Raw genomic sequence first — 21550 nt, 5'->3', positions numbered from 1 at the left:
CTTGTAACTGCAGCCAGGTTTCTGTATGTGCAGAAAATGACTTTTCACTCGCGTATTTTATTCCTGCTTCCTTCAGAATTTTAAAGAGTGTAGCCTATTCAGCATTGACAAAAGCTTTCTGTAAGTCTACAAATGCTATAATTGTAGGTTTGCCTTGAGTTGTAGGATTGGTATTGCCTCCTGTATTCCTATATTTACCTGGAACTGAAACTGATATTTCCCGAGCTTGGCTTTTATCACTTTTTCCATTCTTCTATAGATAACACCTATCAGTATATTGCAGCCATGATTTATTAAACTGATGGTCCACCAGTATTCCAAACAGTCAGCATCTGCCTCCTTTCTAATAGGAATAATGTATTACATTCTTCTTGAAGTCTGAGGGTATTTCATGTTTCTGACATATCTTGCATTCAAGGTGAAACAGTTTTGCCTTGACTGACTCTCCCAAGGATCTTAATAATTTGGAGGAATTGTCGCCTGCTCCTCAGGGACTTGTTTTGACTTAGGTCTTTCAGAACTTTGTCAAACTCTTCTTGTGGTATTATATCTCCAAGCTCGTCCCTCTCTACTTCCTCTTCCTTTTCTGTTATATTGCCTCCAAGTTCATGTCCCTTGTATAGCACTTCTATATATTCCTTCCACGTTCCAGATGTCCCATCTTTGCTTAGGCCTTGGAGCACTTGATGTTCATATAGCTACTTCTCTATTCTCCAAAGATCTCTTTAATTTTTGTATAGACTGTGTTTATCTTTCCCCTAGTCATGCATGCCTCTAAAGCCCTGCAGTCTTCTAGCCATTCCTGCTTAGTTGTTTTGCATTTTTTGTTGCTTTCATTTTTTAGACATCTGCATTCCTTTTTGCCTTTTTCATTTGACACAATTTTATGTTTTCCCTTTTCAGTAATTAAATTCAGTACTTCCTGTGTTATTCAAGAATTTCTGCTAGGCATTTTCTTCTTACCTATTTGATCCTCTGCTACCTTCGCTATAAGGGGCAATCAAAAAGTTTCCTTCTCATGGCCATGCAGTCCAGAATCGATATGTCAATCAGGAAAAATTGCTGTGAGAATTGAGGCAATCATCCCATCAATGCACCAGGTTGAAGATGCCCATTTGGTAAAACACGATGTCCTGTTCTGTAAAGAAGTCTGTGACTGCCTGCTGCACATTCTCGCCCAAGAGGAATCGTCGACCATTTGAGGCCTTTCATAAGGAACCAAAGGCATGATATTAACATGAAGAAAGATCAGGACTATAGGGTGGGTGCTCGGGTCTCTCCCACTTGAATTTGCATACCTACTGCATTGTGACATTTGTGATAGGGGTATGTGCTTCACTACGAAGCAGCAGCACTGTGCATAATAGTGGTGTTTGACAGACGTGGTGTCCCATAGTAATTCTTCATTCTCCGATGGATGTCTACCATTGTTTGTCCTTTGGCAGCCAAGGAAAGAATAACAGCATGTTATTCCTGTCCGAATGCATTTGTTAATAATGTCACCATAGCTCACATTTTTGTATCTACTACACAGACGTCAGAAAGACATGAATACCACACTGATTCTTTGCTTACATATTGGTGCTTATTTTGATATGTACCAACATCATTCTTACACAATGTTGCCTTTATACCGCAGCAACACTTTCAAATGGAAGCTTTCTGATTACCCCTTATCTGTCATCTCTCAGAGCTACCCATTTGTCTTACACTGTATTCCTTTCCTGTGTTTCAGTCAAATGTTGCCTAATGTTCTCTCAGAATTACTAGTGTTTGAAACAAATGAACCAAATGCCAAACAAATTTTATGTATTTCCTATCAGTGATGTTTTATGGAATGATTTTCTGGGGTAACTTATCACTGACAAAGGAAGTACTGTATGCACAAAAACTAGCAGTAAGAAAAATGTGTTGTATTCACCTGCAGTCATTTTGTAGATGCCTCTATTAGGAGTTTGGAATTCTAGCTGTTTCTTCACAGTACATACATACTCATTAATGAAATTTATCATGAATAATCCATCACAATATGAGAAGAATAGTGGTGCCCATGCTTATAACACTAGAAGAGAAAATGACCTTTATTAGCCATTATTAAAGCTGTCATCTGTGGCTCAGAAAGAAGTTCAGTATGCATCAACAAAAATTTTCAACATTTACACAGTTACACAAAGTGACTGGTGGGTAACAAAACAAGTTTTACATTTAATCTAAAATCATTTCTTTGGACAGCTCTTTCCTTTCCATAGGCAAATTTCAAACCTGTTAGCATAAAAGAATTAGTTTTTAAGTGTAGTTGTGTGGGTAAGATTGAAAAATAATATGTTCATCAATGTTAAAACTAATAATATATAAGTTACATATCGTGTACACTGATTCATTTCACACCATTTCTATAAAAAAAATGTTGAATAATCTAAATAATAAATAAACTCATCCTCTTGTTCCTTCAATTTATCCAGGTACCAGTGCCTGAACTTTCTACTTTTTTGCAATTTCTTCTGTTGTAATCTACAGTTCTTAAACGATAAATTATGGTCAGAGGCCACACCTGCCCCTGGAAATATCTTACAGTTTAACATGTAGTTTTTAAATATTCTTTTCCACAGATACAACCTTCTTACATTATTGTTAAACCAAATGTTATTGATAATTAAATTATGCTTTGTGCAGAATTCTAGCAAGTGACTTTGTTTTTCATTTCTTTCCCCCAGTCCATGTTGTCCTATTATTTTTCTTTCTTTTCCTTTCCCTACTACCAAATCTGAGCTTCCCATCACAATTAATTTGCCATCTCCTTCAACTGTCTGAATAGGTTTTCTTTTTTTTTCTTATCATACAGTCTTTCAATCTCTTCATCACCTGCATAGCTGTTTTACATACAAACTTGTGATATTGTGGTGGTGTTGGCTTCATGTTTATCTTGGCTATGATAATGCTTTCACTATACTGTTCGTAGTAACTTACCAGATGTCCTGATCTTTCTGCCACCCCACTTCACTAATTCCAATGGTATTTCACTTCAGCCCATCAATTTTCCTTTTCTAATTCTCAAACCTGTCTACTGGATTAATGGACATTCCACACTATGACCCACAGAATGTCATCCATCCAACTTAACTAAAAAGTTGTAAATAGTGACTGAAAAATTATGTCACACACTTCATGTGGTAGAAAGCCTCCTTAACAACCACCTAACTTGAAATGAGTGTATTAATTGTCAACTGCACTAACATGTGAGATACAGTGACATCCCTAAGGTAAAAATATGACAAAAAGTCACTCTCCAGTTAATGTGTATATTAAAGCAATGGAAATGTTTTCTTTTCAAAAGCCTGGAATCCTTCTTTGTCCAAAATATTCTTCTTTAAATTTTGTACTCCAGTTGAGCTTAGTGAAAGTTCCACAGTATATCATTTAGTCAATAGCCTAGAAACACTTGATTAGGCGTGAAAAATGGGATCTGATGATTTACTGTTAGTCACAGTGGTCTTTTTTCACTTTTGCAAACAGAAAAAAGTCATATCTGAAAAATGTGGGCTCTAGGATGCATGTGTGAGTGACTGGATTTATCACTTCTCCTCCCCCTACCCCTGCCCCAATTGACAATTGTTTTGTCTACTCTGTGACCATTAAAAGGTACTTTTTTGGAATTTTTGGAAGAAGAAACCACGCTTCAAAGAGCTATTTTTTACTAATTCTCATGGGTCTCATTCAAAAGCAATGAAAATAATACTTGAGAATTTCACCTAATGGTTAGTGTCTGATTTTCATTTGTTGATGTGCTGCTACTTCCATCTGCAGTCCAGAAATTTAATGTTATCTGTTTAGTTGCATTCCTTGCTCTCTGTAGTTTTCTGGCACAATCATCATAGGGGGGATTCGGGTGCAGACCTGCTGCTTTGTGACTGGACCAAATAGCTACAATCATGATGTTCCAGTTATCACAGTGGTGCATTCAGTTTCAAGTTCATGGCTCATCTCTTAAGCATGGCAGTGAGAGCACATCTCTAATTTCTAATATTTGCAGCAAAAGACTGGACATTGTTATCATGCCTCTTTCTTGATGTGAGCAAAACCTGGTCATTCTCCAAGTATTCAGTGACATTTGTATTTTGTCAGTATTCAGGCAGCAGACTTTCTATGTTTAGTTCAGATTTAGAAAAATCACTAATATATTTTATAAAAAAAATTAACATTATAATTTTTTTGTGTGTAACCATTGATAATCATTTTCATGTGACCTACATTGTAGTTGAGAGCATTTTATAACTGTTTTAACCCCATTTGCTCAACTGTTCTGTAACTTCAAGCTTGCTGCATGGGTTGATTATTATGAATAAGACTGGTAATGTCTCAGGTGAGCCAATAATTTTGAAAGCATGACATATCCATTTTACCTAACACTTATTTTAAAAAAGCATGCCACTCTTCTTTCGCAAGATATCCCTCCAGTCATTTGAGATTTTTAACTCCGTTTTAGCCTCTTGTATTTCTGATCTATGTTGGCTCTGCTAATGAAGTACTTTCTTTTGTAGATTGAGTGTGTGAGCAATCAGATGTGTGCTCCATTGTTCCGTCCTGAGCCACAGTTTGGAAGCCATGTTCGCATGGTACTTGTTCAGCCAGTGTCATCTGATACCTGGAGTGACATTGATGTTTTTCAGAATGATATGTAAGTAAATATTCTGATTAAATTATCTGCTGTGTTTTGTTGTTTTTATCTACTATTCACACTTGTATTGCAGCCAGTACTGATAAAGTGTTTAAACCAACAGTGATGGATGTAATCCCACTTGTATTAAATTGTGCTTTTATAGGTTACAGCAATTTACAAACTAACTAACTCTCTCTCTCTCTCTCTCTCTCTCTCTCTCTCTCTCACACACACACACACACACACACACACACACACACACACAGAAAGAGGGGGGGGGGGAGAGGGAGAGAGAGGGGAGGATATTAAAGCTCTATATCTAAAAGTTAAAAAAGATTAGGAATCTTGCCACTCTGTATTTGTACACTATCTGATCAGCAATATCCGAACACACTTCTATGATGCGGAATTGACCTGCCAGTATAAAAGGGCGCAAGGAGTATTGTGTTGTCAGTAGGGAAGCAGTAACACCAGAATGTGGCAGCTAGGAAAGCTCAGTGACTTGTGAACATGGAGAGCAGATCTACCAGGGACATTTCAATACTTCTAAAGCTGCCCAAGTTGACTGTTGGTGATGTGACTGTGAAGTGGAAATGAAGCAACAACCACAACTGAACCAAGACCAGATGATTCCATGCACTGTCAGACAGGGGCCACTGAACATTGTGGAATCTGTTTATAAAAAAATTGCATGAAATCAGTGGCAGGAATCACCCATGAGTTCCAAGGTGCTACTGGCAGTCGATCTTGCACTATGCATAGTGAGCTAACAAGAAAGGGGTACAACAGCTCTTCATTAGTCACTTATTTCAATAATCATTACTAAGTGACACTGGGATAAGGTGAAGATTGATGCCACTGGACAGTGGATGACTGGAGACAAGTGATTTTTGCTTGATGAATCTGATGAAATGTGCTATACCCTGCAGAAATCTGATGGAACGATTTGGGTAAGGCAAGTAGTGGGAGGACATTAACTGCTATCATGTGCAGTGCTAATAGTGAAATATGCAGGAGGTGATATTATGGAATTGGGGTGTTTTTCATCGTTAGGGCGTGGTGCCTATCTTGTGCTTAAGAAAGTGCTTAATGTGGAAAGATATAAACACATTTTACAGTATGGTGTACTGCGTACAGTAGAGGAAACATTTGGTAACAGTGATTATAGCAGCATGCAAATGTACCCGGTCATGAAATAGAAACTCTGAGGTAGTGGTTTGTGGACAATAACATTCTTGAAATGTCCTGGCCTGCCCAGTGTCTTGAACTGAACCCAATGGAACACCTTTGGGAGGAGTTGGATCATCAACTCCACTCCAGACTCCAGTGTCCATCATCACTTCCTTTCTAGGGTTTTGGCTCTTAAAAGAAGAATTGGCTGCCATTGCTCCACAGACATTCATAAACCTCATTGAAAGTGTTCATAGCATAGTTCAAGTCATCATAAAGGCAAAGGATGGTACATCGCATATCAATGTCCACTAATAGGTGTCTTGATACTTTTGATCACATAGTGTGCATAAAATTAAAGTAACTGATATTGTAAAGTCATTGTGACATAAGTATGTGCTTATATATTCTCATTTGTACCCAGGTTATGTTATGTTTAATAGGTTTAGGGTTTTAACAGGCAATGTATGAATGAATAAAACTGGAAATTGATTAATCCTTAATTATACTGTGGATGATAAAAATCAGATAATTTAGTTTTATTGGCACTATTGATTTAATTCTTGTAATCCCTATTGCACAATTCAAGCAAAAATAGGAAACATTTTTATTGTGTACACAAGATTGCTACTCAGGTTGATTATTGTGAATAAAACTGGAAATATCTTAGCTGAGCCACCAGTTTAGTGGTGTCACATATTCATTTGCCTAGCACTATTAAAAGAACCACATTTATTCTTCTTTCACAAGACGTCGCCAAACATTGCCGTGTAACTTTCTGACACTCACTCTTCCATTCTTAGTGCAGCACGTAGTGTGTTACTGAAAACCCATATAAAGAATTTCATGGGAGTCTGAACTATATTTAACTCAGTGCTTCTTTGAGAAGTACAGACATCTGGAAATCATGTGGCAAATAAGTCTGTGGAGTATGGAAATATTCAAATTTAATGTCTGTGGTTGTAGGGGTTGTTGCTTGTTCCTTCTTGGTGCAACAAAACAGCTGCAGACAACTATCCACATCGTTCCAGATGATGATTTAGGAAGTCTGAGTATGAAATGCTAGTGATAGTAGTTCCAAGTTTATCGCATTTTTGTCCCAAAAGAGGGTCAACACAAGCTTCTATGCTAATGGTTGTGTTTGTAATTTTTTCTCCTTGTCCCCCTCCCTGTCCCCCTCCCCCTTTTTAAGAGGAATTGTGTCATTTCTTACCAATTCTTTCTAGTTGATGGCAGTGGACTCTGATTTCATAACCTGTGGTGATTCATGTAAGGAAGGCACCACCTTCTTGTTTGTTGAATAGAAGATGTTTACATGCATCAACATGTTACTGTTTTAATTTGGGAGTACATTGCTGGGGCATGTGTTCTACAGGTGCCTTGTGAAATCATGTCGTATCATGTATAATGTGGTGTGCTGAACCGTGAGTAGTGTTTACAGTTGCTATGCTGTCGACCAGTGTCACTTGGCAGTTGGACATCAAGCTGGTTTCAACAATTGCATTCATTTGTTAAGTGGTAATACGATATGCCTGACCTGAATGCAGATTATATGTCATAGATGTCACATCATTTGCTAACTTTGAACTCCATTTGTATACTTGATGCTGTAACAGATGCGTGTCGTTATAGAGGACATTAACTGTGAAATGAATTTCAATAGGTTTCTCATCATAATAGTCCGTATCTGTAGCTGAATTGTTAGCATGGTTCACTTTGATATGGGGGGCCTGGGCTCGATTCCCAGTAATGCCAGGAATTTTTCCATGGTATGGAGACCGGTACAGTGTGCATTCAGCATTCTGAGGCCAACAGGTGGCTTACTTGACCAATTAGCGGCAGTTCCAATGTCAACAAACCCAACAGTAACCAGGAGAATGGTGTGCTGACTACATGCCCCTCCATGCTGCATGTGATGACGCCATTGGTAGAGGATGGCATGGCGGTCATTCAGACCGGTCTAAGATGAGAATGCAGAACTTTATCTTTTATCTCACCTTAATTAAGCAGAAACTGAATTACAGGACAGTATTCATCCCTGGTCAAAAAGCTAGTGGGGAAGCTACCATGGCACTGCTTAGTCAACGGAGCTTGTGCATCTACACAATGCTGCTACATAGTTACCCTCAAGTAAACTCACAGCTGGTGATACATAAGTTTTCCGAACAACCTGTAGGTAAAGAGAAGCAGGCAATTTTTCAAAGAGAAGCTGTTTGTTGGGGAACAAACATTCAAGAAACATTATTTTTCTACATGATTTTCCTCAATCACTACTCGCATAGAATTATAGTAATTAGTACATCTATGATTAGTTTCTCTCATTTGTACAAGAGGACTATTTTGTAAGTAAACACCATTAAATTACCCAGTTCAGTCATTAGTGGTTCTGTCCTTGTGAACAGAAAGTAAATGAATATGCTGGTGCTGATTAGAGTTGTCAAAACCTGTCAAGTCTTTGTAATTAGGAATGAATTGGTTCGATGATATGAAAACTGAGACAGCAACATCAGTTGTTAATGATTTATGCTTTGACAATGTTAGAAATGGCCTGAAGCGTGTTTCTGTGCCTAACATAAGACATTCTAAAAGGCTATAAAGCTGTAATTTGTTGATTTTCAAACATATATAAGCTCTGCAGAGCTGAACTGTTTATGCTTAACTGCACAATTGTCTGGTCATAATGCCATCTGACAGCTGCTGAAGCTCACAGAATCATACTGATGTGTATTATATAAATTGTACTGCAGAAGAGTTGGTACTATGTGTTGCTTTTTTAAAACTATTGACCACAGCTTGTCTAATTTCAGTCCTTCCCCTCTTCTGTTTAAGTTTTAATTTCAGTGGCCTCTCCATACATCCTAGGAGCATGATGGCCAAGAATAAATTTGCTTATTGGTTTCGTTATGTTGAAGACATTTTCTTTGCATGGCCTCATGGAGAAAATAAATTTCAAAATTTTCTCAATTTTACGAGTGATACTGGTAATTTTTGAGAACATTTCTCATGGAGAACGGCTGTTTTTCTTAGTATTTTAAAATGAACATAAAAAGTCTCGACTGCAAGAAACCTTTATTTTTATGGTTACCGGTTTCGGTCAGTTACTGACAGTCTTCAGCCCTCATACTGCATTGGTAGGTGGTGGCAGTGAATGGAGCAGGCATTACAAACTCAACGAATGTCAACTGCATGACTAGTTCACTGCCACTGCCTACCAACTTAGTATGAAGTCTGAAGATAGTCAGTAACTGACCGAAACTGGTAGCCGCAAAAATAAAGATTTCTTGCGATTGAGACTGTTTATGTTCATTTTGAATAATATTAATTTTGAAATGATGTTCACAATGTAAAATGAGAAAGGAGGCCAAATTTCATTTCTGGATGTACAGTTACTTAGAAAAGTGATGAAATTTTAGGGCACAAAATCTACAGAAAGCCTACTCATGTAGACAGATACCTTAACAAAAATTTCTATTATCACCCTAGGCAAAAAAGAGGAGTAATAAAGGCATTAGTGTGCTGGGCTAAAAGAATCTGTGGACCACAATTTTAGGTGGAAGAAATTGGTCATTTAATAATTATTTTTAGAAGAAATGGCTGCTTTGACAAAAGGCTAAATTAGGTGCTACATCTAAAGAATCTGGTTTTTCTGACAAAAAACAACGAGCTAAATTGAATGTTTTCCTTACATTCTTCCATCAGCAGAATACTAACAGGACATGGTATTGTCACAGTGCTCAAACTGACAAGAATTATGCACAAATACTTGGATACTCCAAAAGACCAACACTCACTGCATGCCATGGCAGGAGCATACAAAACGTATTACACTTGTGGCCGAATGTACTTAGGAACTACTAAAAGAAGTGTCAACAAAGGAGCCATTATCACTTGGGCAGCAAGGATAAATTAGAAGTAGCAGATCATGCACTGGGGCAAGCACTCCGTCTTCAGGCCACAAGTGGCCTACCGGGAGCATCCGACCGCTGTGTCATCCTCAGTGGAGGATGCGGATAGGAGGGGCATGTGGTCAGCACACTGCTCTCTCATATGCACTGGGGCAAGGGAGCCATCAAATTCTTCTTCTTCTTCTTCTTCTTCTTCTTTTTCTTCTCTACTTCATTTACCTTCTTCACCACTTCTTGGAGTAGGCTTACAGCCTGTTCTGTCTTCACTGAAGCTATGAGTGCCTTGGCCATGCTACATCTCTCTTTCCTATTCATTTATAATTGATTACTTGTCTAATTAGTCCATCTTCCCACATTCTGGTGATTTATTGTTTCCATTTTATGGTTCATCGTTTTATTTTTTCATTTATAGAGCAAATATTATGTTCTTCGGTTCTATTCTCCAATACTGTAGTTCTATCAAGATCCAGCCATTACTATGTTAGGATGAACAGCGAAGCAATAGAAACTAAAAAAAACACAAAAAACAACTTTAACAGAACAAAAGGAAGACTGGATTTAGATAAGTTGTGTACATTAGTGCCAAATGAAATCGTGTCACAACACAGTTGTTGTGAAGTAAGAAATAAACAGTGGAAAATTAATGAACGTCTTTGTAGCCTCTTAGGGTGTGTCCAGCATTAGAGAGGAAACATTAGGCACAGAAATGTGCTTTGGACCATCACGTAATACCCATAGAGCAGTAATCACCGAAGATATAAACATTGGTAATGAAAGTCTGCATTGTGCAACCTCGCCAGATTTCCTTATTTTCAATTCATCAGCCAGATGTTACTGTTGGTTTCTGCTCCTTTTTTTGTCAACTGTAACCCTCACTATGTATCAGTTGGCAAGGAGACACATGCAGGAACATTATTGGAATTAACAAAGCAGTAGTTCAACAATTATTCCTAACAATGACAATTTTTTACAGAATTGTGAAACAATGTAACTACAATGAGTCATTATACACTAAGGTGACAAAACTCATGGGATAGCAATTTGTACATATACAGATGGTGGGGGTATTGCATACACAATGTATAAAAGGGCAGTGCAGTGGCAGAGCTGACATTTTTACTCAGGTGATTTGTGTGAAAACATTTCCAACATAATTATGGATGCCCGATGTTAATTATCAGACTATGAATGTGGAATGGTAGTTGCAGATAGATGCATGGGGCATTCTGTTTCAGAAACCCTTAGGGAATTAAATATTCCAAGATCCACAGTGTCAAGAGTGTGCCAAGAATACCAAATTTTAGGCATTATCTCTTACCATGAACAATGCGGCAGTTGACAGTCTTCATTTAACAACCAAAAGCAGCGACATTTGTGTTGAGTTGTCACTGCTAACATGCAAGCAACATCATCTGAAATAAATGCAAAAATCAATGTAGGACATTCACCATCTGTTAGGCCAACATGGCGAAATTGATGAGCTGTGGCAGCAGGTGACCAACGTAAATGCCTTTGCTAACAGCACAACTTCGCCTGCAGTTCCTCTCCTGGGCTTGTGACCATGTCAGTTGGATGCTAGACCACTGGAAAACTGTGGTCTAATCAGATGAAACCTGGTTTAAATTGATAACAGCTGATGGAAGGTTTCACGTGTGACACAGACCCCACAAAACCATGGAACCAAGTTGTCAACAAGGCACTGTCCAAACCGGTGGAGGTTGCATAATAGTGTGGGCTGCATTTACATGGTCCAACTGAACCATTCACTGACTGGAAATAGGTATGTTTGGCTACTTGGAGACAATTTAGAGCCATTCATGAACTTGTTCCCAAACAACTATGGAATTTTTATCAAACAATGGAAAATCCAGGATGGAATGTAACAATACCAGAGAAGGAAAGTTGCTACTCATCATATAGCGGAGATGATGAGTTGCGATAGGCACAATAAAAAGATTCACACAATTAAAGCTTTCGGCCATTAAGGTCTTTGTCAGCAGTAGACACACATACACACGCACACACACACACTCACATAAACGCAACTTGCACACACATCTGCAGTCTCGGAGAGCAGTGTGGTCTCAAGTCTCTGAGACTGCAGATGTGTGTGCAAGTTGCGTTTATGGAATTTTTATGGATGACAAAATTGTTTGCTGTGAGTTTGAAGAACATTCTGGACAATTCAAGCAAATGATTTGGCCACTCAGATAGCCTAACATGAATCCTATTGAACATTGGACATAATTAAGAGGGCAGTTTGTGCTCAAAATTTTGCACCGGTGACACTTTTGCAATTATGGATGGGTATAGAGGCAACATGGCTCAGTATTTCTGCAGAAGGCTTCCAGTGGCTTGTTGAGCCCATTCTATGTCGAGCTGCTGCACTACACGAGGCAAAAGGAAGTCCAACACAATATTAGGAGGTATCCCATGACTTTTGTCACATCAGTGTAAATTAACCAGTGAACACTTTATATTATTTTTTTTATGCTTACTCATTTGTGTTCTTGCACAACACCAACACCACATTTAGTTGCAGAATATGGCTGATGACTGATTAAATATATATTTTGTTGTCAGTAATTGTTTTTCCATTACACGTGGATATAATGAAAACACAGATTTTTGGGTAAAAGTGTACTTACGGTGTCAGCAGCTATCCTGTTCCCTGCTTTGGAAATTGTAATGGTTGGTAACGTTCATGTGATGAATCGTGGGAAGTCAGTAAAACAAATTGTGAGTAAGATACAGGTAGCCAAAGAAATTTATATTCTTAATTTTCTATGGTTTGTAAATAAAGTTAGCTGGTATTTTAGTCTGTTAGGTTAGAATTCAACCACGCCATCAGACTTTTTGGCAAAACTGGTAATAAGATGTACAAGAAGGTTATTGCAGTGATCATTGTATATCTTTGGGTATGCTACACATCCATCTATTATGGCAATCATATTTTTGTGTTGAAATTTGTTGGCTTTGCCAATTTACAAGCAAAATACACATTCCAACCTAACCTAGGCCTCGAGTTACACTATAGGTCAGTCCTTCAGAACATCTAGTTTTCTATTATTCACATTTGGTGGCTTTGTCAAATCACAAGCAAACTCTTGCATTCCAAACTAACGTAGACTTCAGAATATGCTACCGGTCAGTCCTTAAGCACAACCAGTTTTCTTCCATTCACATTTGGTGGCTTAGCCAACTCACAACCAAACTGTCATTTCCTACCTAATTTTTCCAGTCACCAAAGAAATACGAAAATCAGTAAGCGACCTAAAATTTACATATTTAGATCAGCGAACATTATTGCAGCACACTCCATATCGAAAACAAATGTAATCAAGTTATATCGTCTGTCAAAAGAAATCATTACATTCATTGATTCTCATTGATTGCTGTATACTGTCACCTGATTTGCTACAACCAACATCAACAAACTACCAATATCAGCATGCATTGCAAGAGCCACCCACATGGTAAGTGCACTTAAGCCAATTTTTGTAATTCTGTTTTTAAACTGTACATCACTTCTGAATGAATATTGCTTGAGAAGGGAATTTCACCTTAATTGTTCATTTTGAACAGAGACATGGAAGCTGCAGAAACACGGTATGCGGAGCCCGTAGAGCGTAATTGTGAAGTGGGCATTATATTGGATTGTCCAGTTAATGAAGAATGTTTGCCAGTTGGGAAACATTCCCGCAATGGCATGTGTCAGTGCATTGAAGGCTTCAGACGAAATGAGTCAGGTCTTTGTGAACAGTATGGTAAGTATAACAGATATTAGTTGTTATCATCCATGGTGCATAGATTTCAGTGTTGTGTCCTCCTTATATAACTGGATCACATTGAATTTGCATTATGCATGCTTACATACTTGTTATATTACAAAATATTATCAGTCACACTCCTTAAATAAGAAAGGAAGTAAGATTAGGGTTCAACACCCTGTCAGCTGTGAGATAAATAAGAAAGGGAGGGCCCCTCTGCTGCAAGTCAAAAAATAATGTTGTCATTTGACAGGTAGCAGCAGGGAAGTCTCCCAAATTTATACTTGTCATAGAGGCGCATACAGGAGAGAGATGTGTCTTTGAAATCCTCACTAGTGTGTAAACTATTTCTATCGGCAGCTGTTGAGTATCATTGAAAGTTCACAGATAGGATGCAGTAGGTGTGAGTACACTGAATGAGTCGTCTTTATGTTCATACAATGAAACGAGCAATCTGACTGATGGACCACCTTTTGGACTTCCCTGTTTGGTGGTAGCTTCTTGCAATTAACAGCATTCAGTGAGACTACCTGAGGTATTGACATCCGAAAACTGTGTAAATTGGTTAATGTGATCTCCAATGTTTTGGAAATCAGAAACTCTCTGTTATTGCAGAGGTTGTGCCAGTTGAGTCCTACAGGTGCTCACACAGTAACTGAAAGATGTCCTCTAGCAAATAAGATAAACTTGATTCATTGGAATTGCTGGAATGACGTGAGATACAATTTGACATTTTTGTGGCTTTGTCATTGCTGAAGATTGCAGTGTGATGCCACTACACATAGACATCTACAATACATGTATTCTCTGCAAACCAATATGAAGTGCATGGCATGTGGTACATACAGTTGTACCAGTTATTAAGGTTTTTTCCCATTCCATTCATGAATGGAGTACGGGAAGAAAAATTGGTTAAATGCAAGTACATGTATTCTGTAATTAGTCTAATCTTGTCTCATTATCACTATGGGAGTATATTCCTAGTTACAGAAACTTTCTAAGTAAGTTTTCACTTGATAATTTGCATCTGTCTTCAAGCATCTCCCAGTTCAGTTCTTTCTGCATTTCTCCCATGTGTCAAACATATCTGTGACCATTTGTGGTACCATTCTGTGTATCCATTCAACATTCCCTGTTACTCTTATTTGACAGGAGTCCCATACACTTGAGTAATATTCTAGAATGGGTTGCAGGAGTCTTTTCTATGGAGCCTCCTCTGTAGACTGATTGCATTTCCCCAATATTATACCAGTGAACTGCATTCTGTCACTTGCTTTACCTACGACAGAGACTATGTGTTTGTTCCATTTTATATCCTCACAAATTGTTACACACGGCTATTTGCACGAGTTGACCAATTTCGACTATGACTCATTGATGTTATAATCATAGAATTCTACATATTTTTATTTTGTGGTGCACAATTTTACACCTCTGGGCATTTAAAGCAGTTTGACTTTGCACAACTTTGAAATCTTATTATGATATGACAGTATATATACAACTTCTTTCAGACAGTACTTCGCTATAGATAAATACATTATCTGAATCTGAGGTTACTATTAATACTGTCTCCGTGGTCATTAGTATTCATAATGAACAACAAAGGTCCCACATACTTCCATAGGGCATACCCAAGTTCCTTACACGGCTGTTGACAACTGTTACTGCATCCTCCTTACCAAAAAAATCCATAATACAGTCACAGATTTCACTTGATACTCCATGAGCATAACTGAAGTGCACATAAAGGTTCCATGCATGATCAAACAGTTTGTTAACCTATATTATGTTTGCCAAACATTTGACCACGTACAGTGCAGTTTGACGCGTTTGCCAAGAATAGGTCATGGTTGACATGTTTGTGGAAATTTTTATTGACAGAAAGTTTGACAAGGTAGCGAGTGTTGTTTGTGTCAATGTTTTGCTGCATATGTTTAGTGAAAAATTGTTTTATTGCAGTTTATCACACTGTATTGTGAGTTTCCAAACTGTGGAGACTACAATCAAGGATAAAAACAAAATAACACTGACAATTACCAAAATGGTAGAGGGATCATACCTTTCCAAGGCATATATGATAAAGGAAGAGGTTATGAACAAAATCAATATTTTACACGTAACTTACAAGAGGGAGTGCCTTGAAATAAAAGAAACTGACATTTTCTGCTTATGAACCTGAACAACGTCTGCTTCAAAATGAGGTTAAACTGACAAACTCTGTTTGTATGTGTGCAGGCTTGTTTGACAAATCTGTGGCTAGATAAGGGCATGCTTGACAAATAAGTTTGCTCATTTATGGGACCTTGATGGTGCCGAGATTTGAAGGGATAAAGTGCTATAAAGTAAAATTAGACAACACTTGACACTCTTCATTCTGTTGCCTTATACCGCTTATAAGAAAGTGGCTTCACTCAGCACACTATTTGACAATGCTGCTTGCATATTTGATTAGTTATCTGGATGCAGAAACTCTCAATTGTTTCTAGTGGCAGACTGTTTAAAGGATTGCCCTTGCTGTTGGGTTGGGACTGCAGACAGACACACATAGGTTGTATCTGTTGTATTTCTTGTGGGTGCCTTGCAATGTTTATACAGTAAACTTGCACTCTCAGAGTCAGACCAAAAAAGCAGCTTTTCACTCAGAATCCAATAACACGTAGTTGCGTACCCATTTTGTGACCAATGAGCTTACTGTAAAGACTGAATGTGCTTCTTCACTATACACACCATATATTCAAGACTTTGTGCCTTTTTGAGTTATAAGTCTTTGGCTTCCACTGGGATTTATATTACACCAGAAAGTGTTATAATGGGAGTTGGATTTCTTGAGAATAAGAAGTTGGGGCGTAAAGTGAAATGCTATAAATAATTCAGCATTAGGATTATTATCCTCAGAATTATAGCCCAACCAGTGCTGGTAACAATAGTTTAGGTATAAATGGTGCTGTCAGAAGCAGAAGAAGATGAGATGGAGAGAGTATATGAGGGGAAGTAAACTAAATTGCTGCTAGTAATTGCAAACCCAATGCTCGAAAATCACAAGAGGAAGAGGTGTACTTGGAAAAGGCCAGGAGACACAGGCAGATAATTGCTGCTGCAATACATGATTACATAATGGTGAAACAGAGATAGCGAAATCAGTCATTGTACTTTAAGCTTACGGAGGAGTGAGTGTAGACTCTCATCAAAATTTAGTAATCAGGAGTATGTTGAAGTTGAAGAGGATCATCAGGAAGAATCAATGTATAAGTAATTGGGATACTGAAGTATTGATGAATAAAATGTCGTGTGACTAGGGCCTCCTGTTGGGTAGACTGTTCGCCGGGTGCAAGTCTTTCGATTTGACACCACTTCAGCGAGTTGTGCATCAATGGGGATGAAATGATGATGATTAGGACAAACACAGCACTCAGTCCCTGAGTGGTGAAAATCTCCGACCCAGCCAGGAATCAAACCCGGGCCCTTAGGATTGACATTCTGTCGTGCTGACCACAGTCAGAGTTCTCTGTGGCTGAATTTACTGTGAGAGTAAATATGACAGCAGGTAATTCATTTGAGAAAGACTTGACATCTCTAAAAAGGGTAATCACATAAGTTGGGCAGACAAATATAGATATGAGAACGCAGTAGATTATGTCCTCCACGTAGATGCTGTGTTCCTTGACTTCTGTGAGGCATGTAATACAGTTCCACACTGCCACCTAATGCACAAAATATGAGCTTAAGGAGAGTATCAGACAGCTACATGGCTGAATTGGGGAGTTAACAAACAGAAGACAGCATGAGACTTTTCACAAATGATGCCATTTTATACAGAGAATTTGCAAAGCTAGAAAATTGTAGCGAAATGCAGGAAGACCTGCAGAGGATCAGAGCTTGGTGCAGGGACTGGCAGTTGATCCTCAACATAAACAAATGTAATGTATTGCCTATACATAGACAGAAATACCCATTATCATATGGTTACACGATTGCAGTACAATTACAGGATTCATGTACTTCCACAAAATATATAGGACTATGCCTACACAGCACTTTATAAAGAACAACCACATAAAACTAACCGCAAGAGAGGCAGATGTCAGATTGAGGTTCAGTAGAAGAATTTTTAGGAAATGTAGTTTGCCAGCAAGGGAGGTAGCTTACAAAATCCTTGTTCGACTAATACTTGAATATTGCTCATCAGCATGGGATTTGCACCAGATAGGATTGATAGAGAAAAATAGAGAAGAGCCAAAGAAGTGTAATGCACTTTCTTACAGGTTCATTGTGTAAGCACAAAAGTGTCACAGAGATGGTCAGCCAATTACAGAGGCGGACACTGCAAGGGAAACATTCTGCAGCATGGTGTGATTTACTGTTAAAGTTCCAAGAGCTAGAGACTCAAAAAATATAATACGTCCTCCAACATATATCTCGTGAAAAGACCATGAAGGTAAAATTAAGGAGATTTGAGCCCACACCAAGGCTTACCACCAGTCATTCTTCCCGAAAACCATTCGTGACTGGAACAGGAAATGGTGAAAGTGACAGAGTTACTCAAAGTGGTTTTCAGAGTATAGATATAGATGAGAAAAGTAACTGAAGAAATTGGGTGTAACCGAAAAATACTTCAATTGAGCAGCAAAAGAAGGAAATACAAAAATATTTGGGAAAAGAAAGGATTACCCTCACAAGGCATTTATTAATAAAATTGGTAGGAAGTATAAGGGATAGATAAGGAAAGGAGATAAGGAAATTTATTGTCTATAATAGAATATACAGTCACCTGTAATTTTATTTTACTTTTACCATAGCCTACTTTAGCCCATATGAACAGATACTCGTCTGAATTGAGCTGCTTCTTTCTTCTTGTAGACAGAGTAAATGACTTGTCTGTCACCAAAGTCCCATAAGGGACTTTAGCAAGGAGTCCTGTATTCTCTGCTATACTCCACGTCTTCCAGGCCAAAATATTAGTGTCTGGAAAAGCTTCAAAGCCACCATAGTCTGTGTGCTTGCCCCATACAACTGCCAAAGTAAGCTATGTACTGCCTCCAAACACAGCTTCCATGTCACAAGTAAACTGCATTCGTAGTCCACGAAACACATTAGGACCACCCATCAGTTGTTGCTTATTATACTGTCCAGCCAGATCAATCTCAATGGCCCTCAATGTCTTGTAAATAGGTGCTCTGCGCCGCCAGCGACGACAGTAACCACATTGCAGAGGCATTGCTGAGGCACGTTAACAAAACGTGAACGTAGCAAGCCAACATCCAGGCAACGCCCAGAGCTAAGCTTCCACACTCCTCGACGTTTGCAGAGTGATGACGCTCCATGCTGCAGCTCTGACCGCTCCTGTCAGGCCGCTTATTGCTGATGTCACACCTCTTATCACAGCCGGTCACCGACTTTTAGCCTGGGCGAGGCCTAGTGGGTCAGAGAGTGTGTTTGAGTGTGGCCAGAGATGGACCACTCCTTCTGAGGTTGGTGTGGATGAAAAAAGAATTAAGTTAATCAGAATAGATTGCTACTCACCATACAGAGGAAGCATTGAGGGGCAAACAGGCACATTTAAAGTAGACTCTTTGAAAATGTGTTAGTGGTGCCACAGTGCCTGGAGATGACTGTGGCTATGTCTTTATAAGTTCTTCATGTTTAAAGAGTGTGTGTTCCTCTCTCATCTAATGAAGGAGTTTATCTAAAAGCTAATATTTTTCAACAGTCTACTTTTAAATGTGTCTTTCTGCTGCGCAACGCCTCCTCTATGCGGTGAATATTAATCTGTTCTTATTCATATTTTTATCCAATTTTGGATTTTCCATTTTTGAAAAGATTTAGCGATAATTTACTAGCTACTGCTTGGAATTATACTTGATGTGCTGCTCAAGTAAAGAGCTAATGTTGGATCTGTTTGAAGGTCACCACACACCTGAAGTAAAGAATAAAATTGCTGCGTCAAAGACAGACATAGTCGTTACACCTGAAGGTATGGCTTTAAAACTACATGTACTTGATGTCATAAACCAGCCATTTATAGACCATATCAGAAACCATATTTTGATTGGCTTTTAGAAGGAGATCATTCGTTGAAACCTGCTGGTAAGATTAAAATTCTGTCAATTAGCCTTATGTGTGATGAGATTCTCTCTGTTGTGGATTGGCAAGAGAGCCAACCCACTATGAGAGTAAGCCGAAAGGCACGCGTTTTAGCTCACGCAGGCTGGCGTGAGGTCTGGAACAGGACAATGAAATGAGACTAACAAAAAACGTACGTAGCTGCTGGAATACTTAACTTTAATCCATAATTGGTGAACATCGCTCTTGACGGTACATGTTTTACAGCATCAATAGTAACTGGTAATGGCGCCTTGCTAGGTCGTAGCAAATGACATAGCTGAAGGCAATGCTAACTATCGTCTCGGCAAATGAGAGTGTATTTTGTCAGTGAACCATCGCTAGCAAAGTCGGCTGTACAACTGGGCGAGTGCTAGGAAGTCTCTCTAGACCTGCTGTATGGCAGCGCTCCGTCTACAATCACTGTTAGTGGCGACACGCGGGTCCGACATATACTAACGGAACGCGGCCGATTTAAAGGCTACCACCTAGCAAGTGTGGTGTCTGGCGGTGACACACACTCTCTTCATGGCACGTATCACCAGATGCTATCATCAAAGTGTTTAAGAAGGGCTGCATGCCAAATGTGCTGGGTGCTAACAAGGACAATGAACTTTGGAAGGAGAGAGATGAAAATACTGACAGCAGTCAAACAAATACCCATAGTGAAGTTAAGAGTGGCATCAGTAAAGAATACGATTACAAGGCTGAATTTTTTGTGTACTTTATCTACATTGGTAGCATGACATAAAGTTTTCCATTCCAATTTTCTCTCATTTTCCTCTTCAGAATTAAGGGTGCAGCTTATGTTTGGGCCAGTACAGAAGGTTAGTATATAATTTGTACAAGAAAAGATAGAGAGCAGTAGAAATGTAAGGCCAACAGAGAAGTTTTTACCAAGGAAAATCACCAAATAGCCGTATGCTTTGAGTAGTTGTTTTATTTAGATAGCCAGTTTCAGCATCTCAATAATACCGTCTTCAGGCACCTATGCACTCCGTGTACATACAGTCAGATATATTGATCCTTGCATTCTGGAGCCGTCAGTATCTGGATTACATGAATTCATCTTTTGAGTGTTCACTTCGAAGACTTGACAACAACTGAACACATACCTCTTTCGTGTTCCAGTTGTGAATGGTTTACAGGAAGAAACATTGCTGGTAAGCCTCTGTGTGAGCTCGAACCTCCTGAAGTGAAAGAATTCTGTTAGCTTGGAGACTAATAGTATTTGTCAGGTGAGCAAGAAGGTTGTAAGAAGCAGACTAGAATAAGCAAAGAGAGCATTTCTTGCCAAAAGAAGTCTAGTAGTATCAAGCACAGTCTTAAATTTGAGAAAGAAATTTTTGAGAATATATGTCTAGAGTACATTAATGTATGGAAGTGAAACCAGAATGGAAGAGATCTGAAGTGTGATGCTACAACAGGTTACCGAAAATTAAGCGTATAAAAATATGAGGAAATTCTCTCCAGGATTGACGAGAAAAGGACAGGGTAAGACATCAAGGGATAACTTCTGTGGTTTTAGATAGGCCGCAAAGACGAAACATTGTAGGGGAAGACAGAGGCTGGAATATATACAGCAATTAGTTGAGGACACTGGGTGTAAATGCCATTCTGAAATGAAGAGAATGACACAGGAGGAGAAATCATGTCAGTCAGATTCAAACAAGTTAAAAGACTGATAGCCTTAAAAACATACAAGTGTTTGAGATTATTTGACAGTACCTCTGAAAATGCATGCTTGAAGATGCTTCAGACTGTTCAAAAATATTTGATTTTTGTACTATACATTGCGAATGTAAGAAAATTTTTGACTATGTCCTCTCATAAGTTCATCTTATAGAAGTACAATTATTTATTTATCGTTTGATGAACGGAGAAATACTAGACAACTATTTACAACAAATATATACATTTCTACACAGATATACATAATCTCAAGT

The 21550-nt window shown here is 38.5% G+C and overlaps 1 protein-coding gene across 2 annotated transcripts in view; it reads left to right on the top strand.

Moving 5' to 3' along the window:
• The window catches only part of LOC126237428 (dyslexia-associated protein KIAA0319-like protein), a 152578-nt gene that overhangs the window by 19889 nt on the left and 111139 nt on the right, over positions 1-21550 (top strand). For both annotated transcript variants that reach the window (XM_049947539.1, XM_049947538.1), the window contains exons 3-4: positions 4539-4675; positions 13318-13499. In XM_049947539.1, the coding sequence (XP_049803496.1) occupies positions 4539-4675; positions 13318-13499 (319 nt within the window). The remainder of the gene's footprint in view (positions 1-4538; positions 4676-13317; positions 13500-21550) is intronic.

This window comes from Schistocerca nitens, chromosome 2, assembly GCF_023898315.1.
Source record: "Schistocerca nitens isolate TAMUIC-IGC-003100 chromosome 2, iqSchNite1.1, whole genome shotgun sequence".
NCBI lineage: Eukaryota > Metazoa > Arthropoda > Insecta > Orthoptera > Acrididae > Schistocerca > Schistocerca nitens.
The sequence above is the reverse complement of the archived record's forward strand: the minus strand, read 5'-3'. Positions and strand labels throughout refer to the sequence as shown.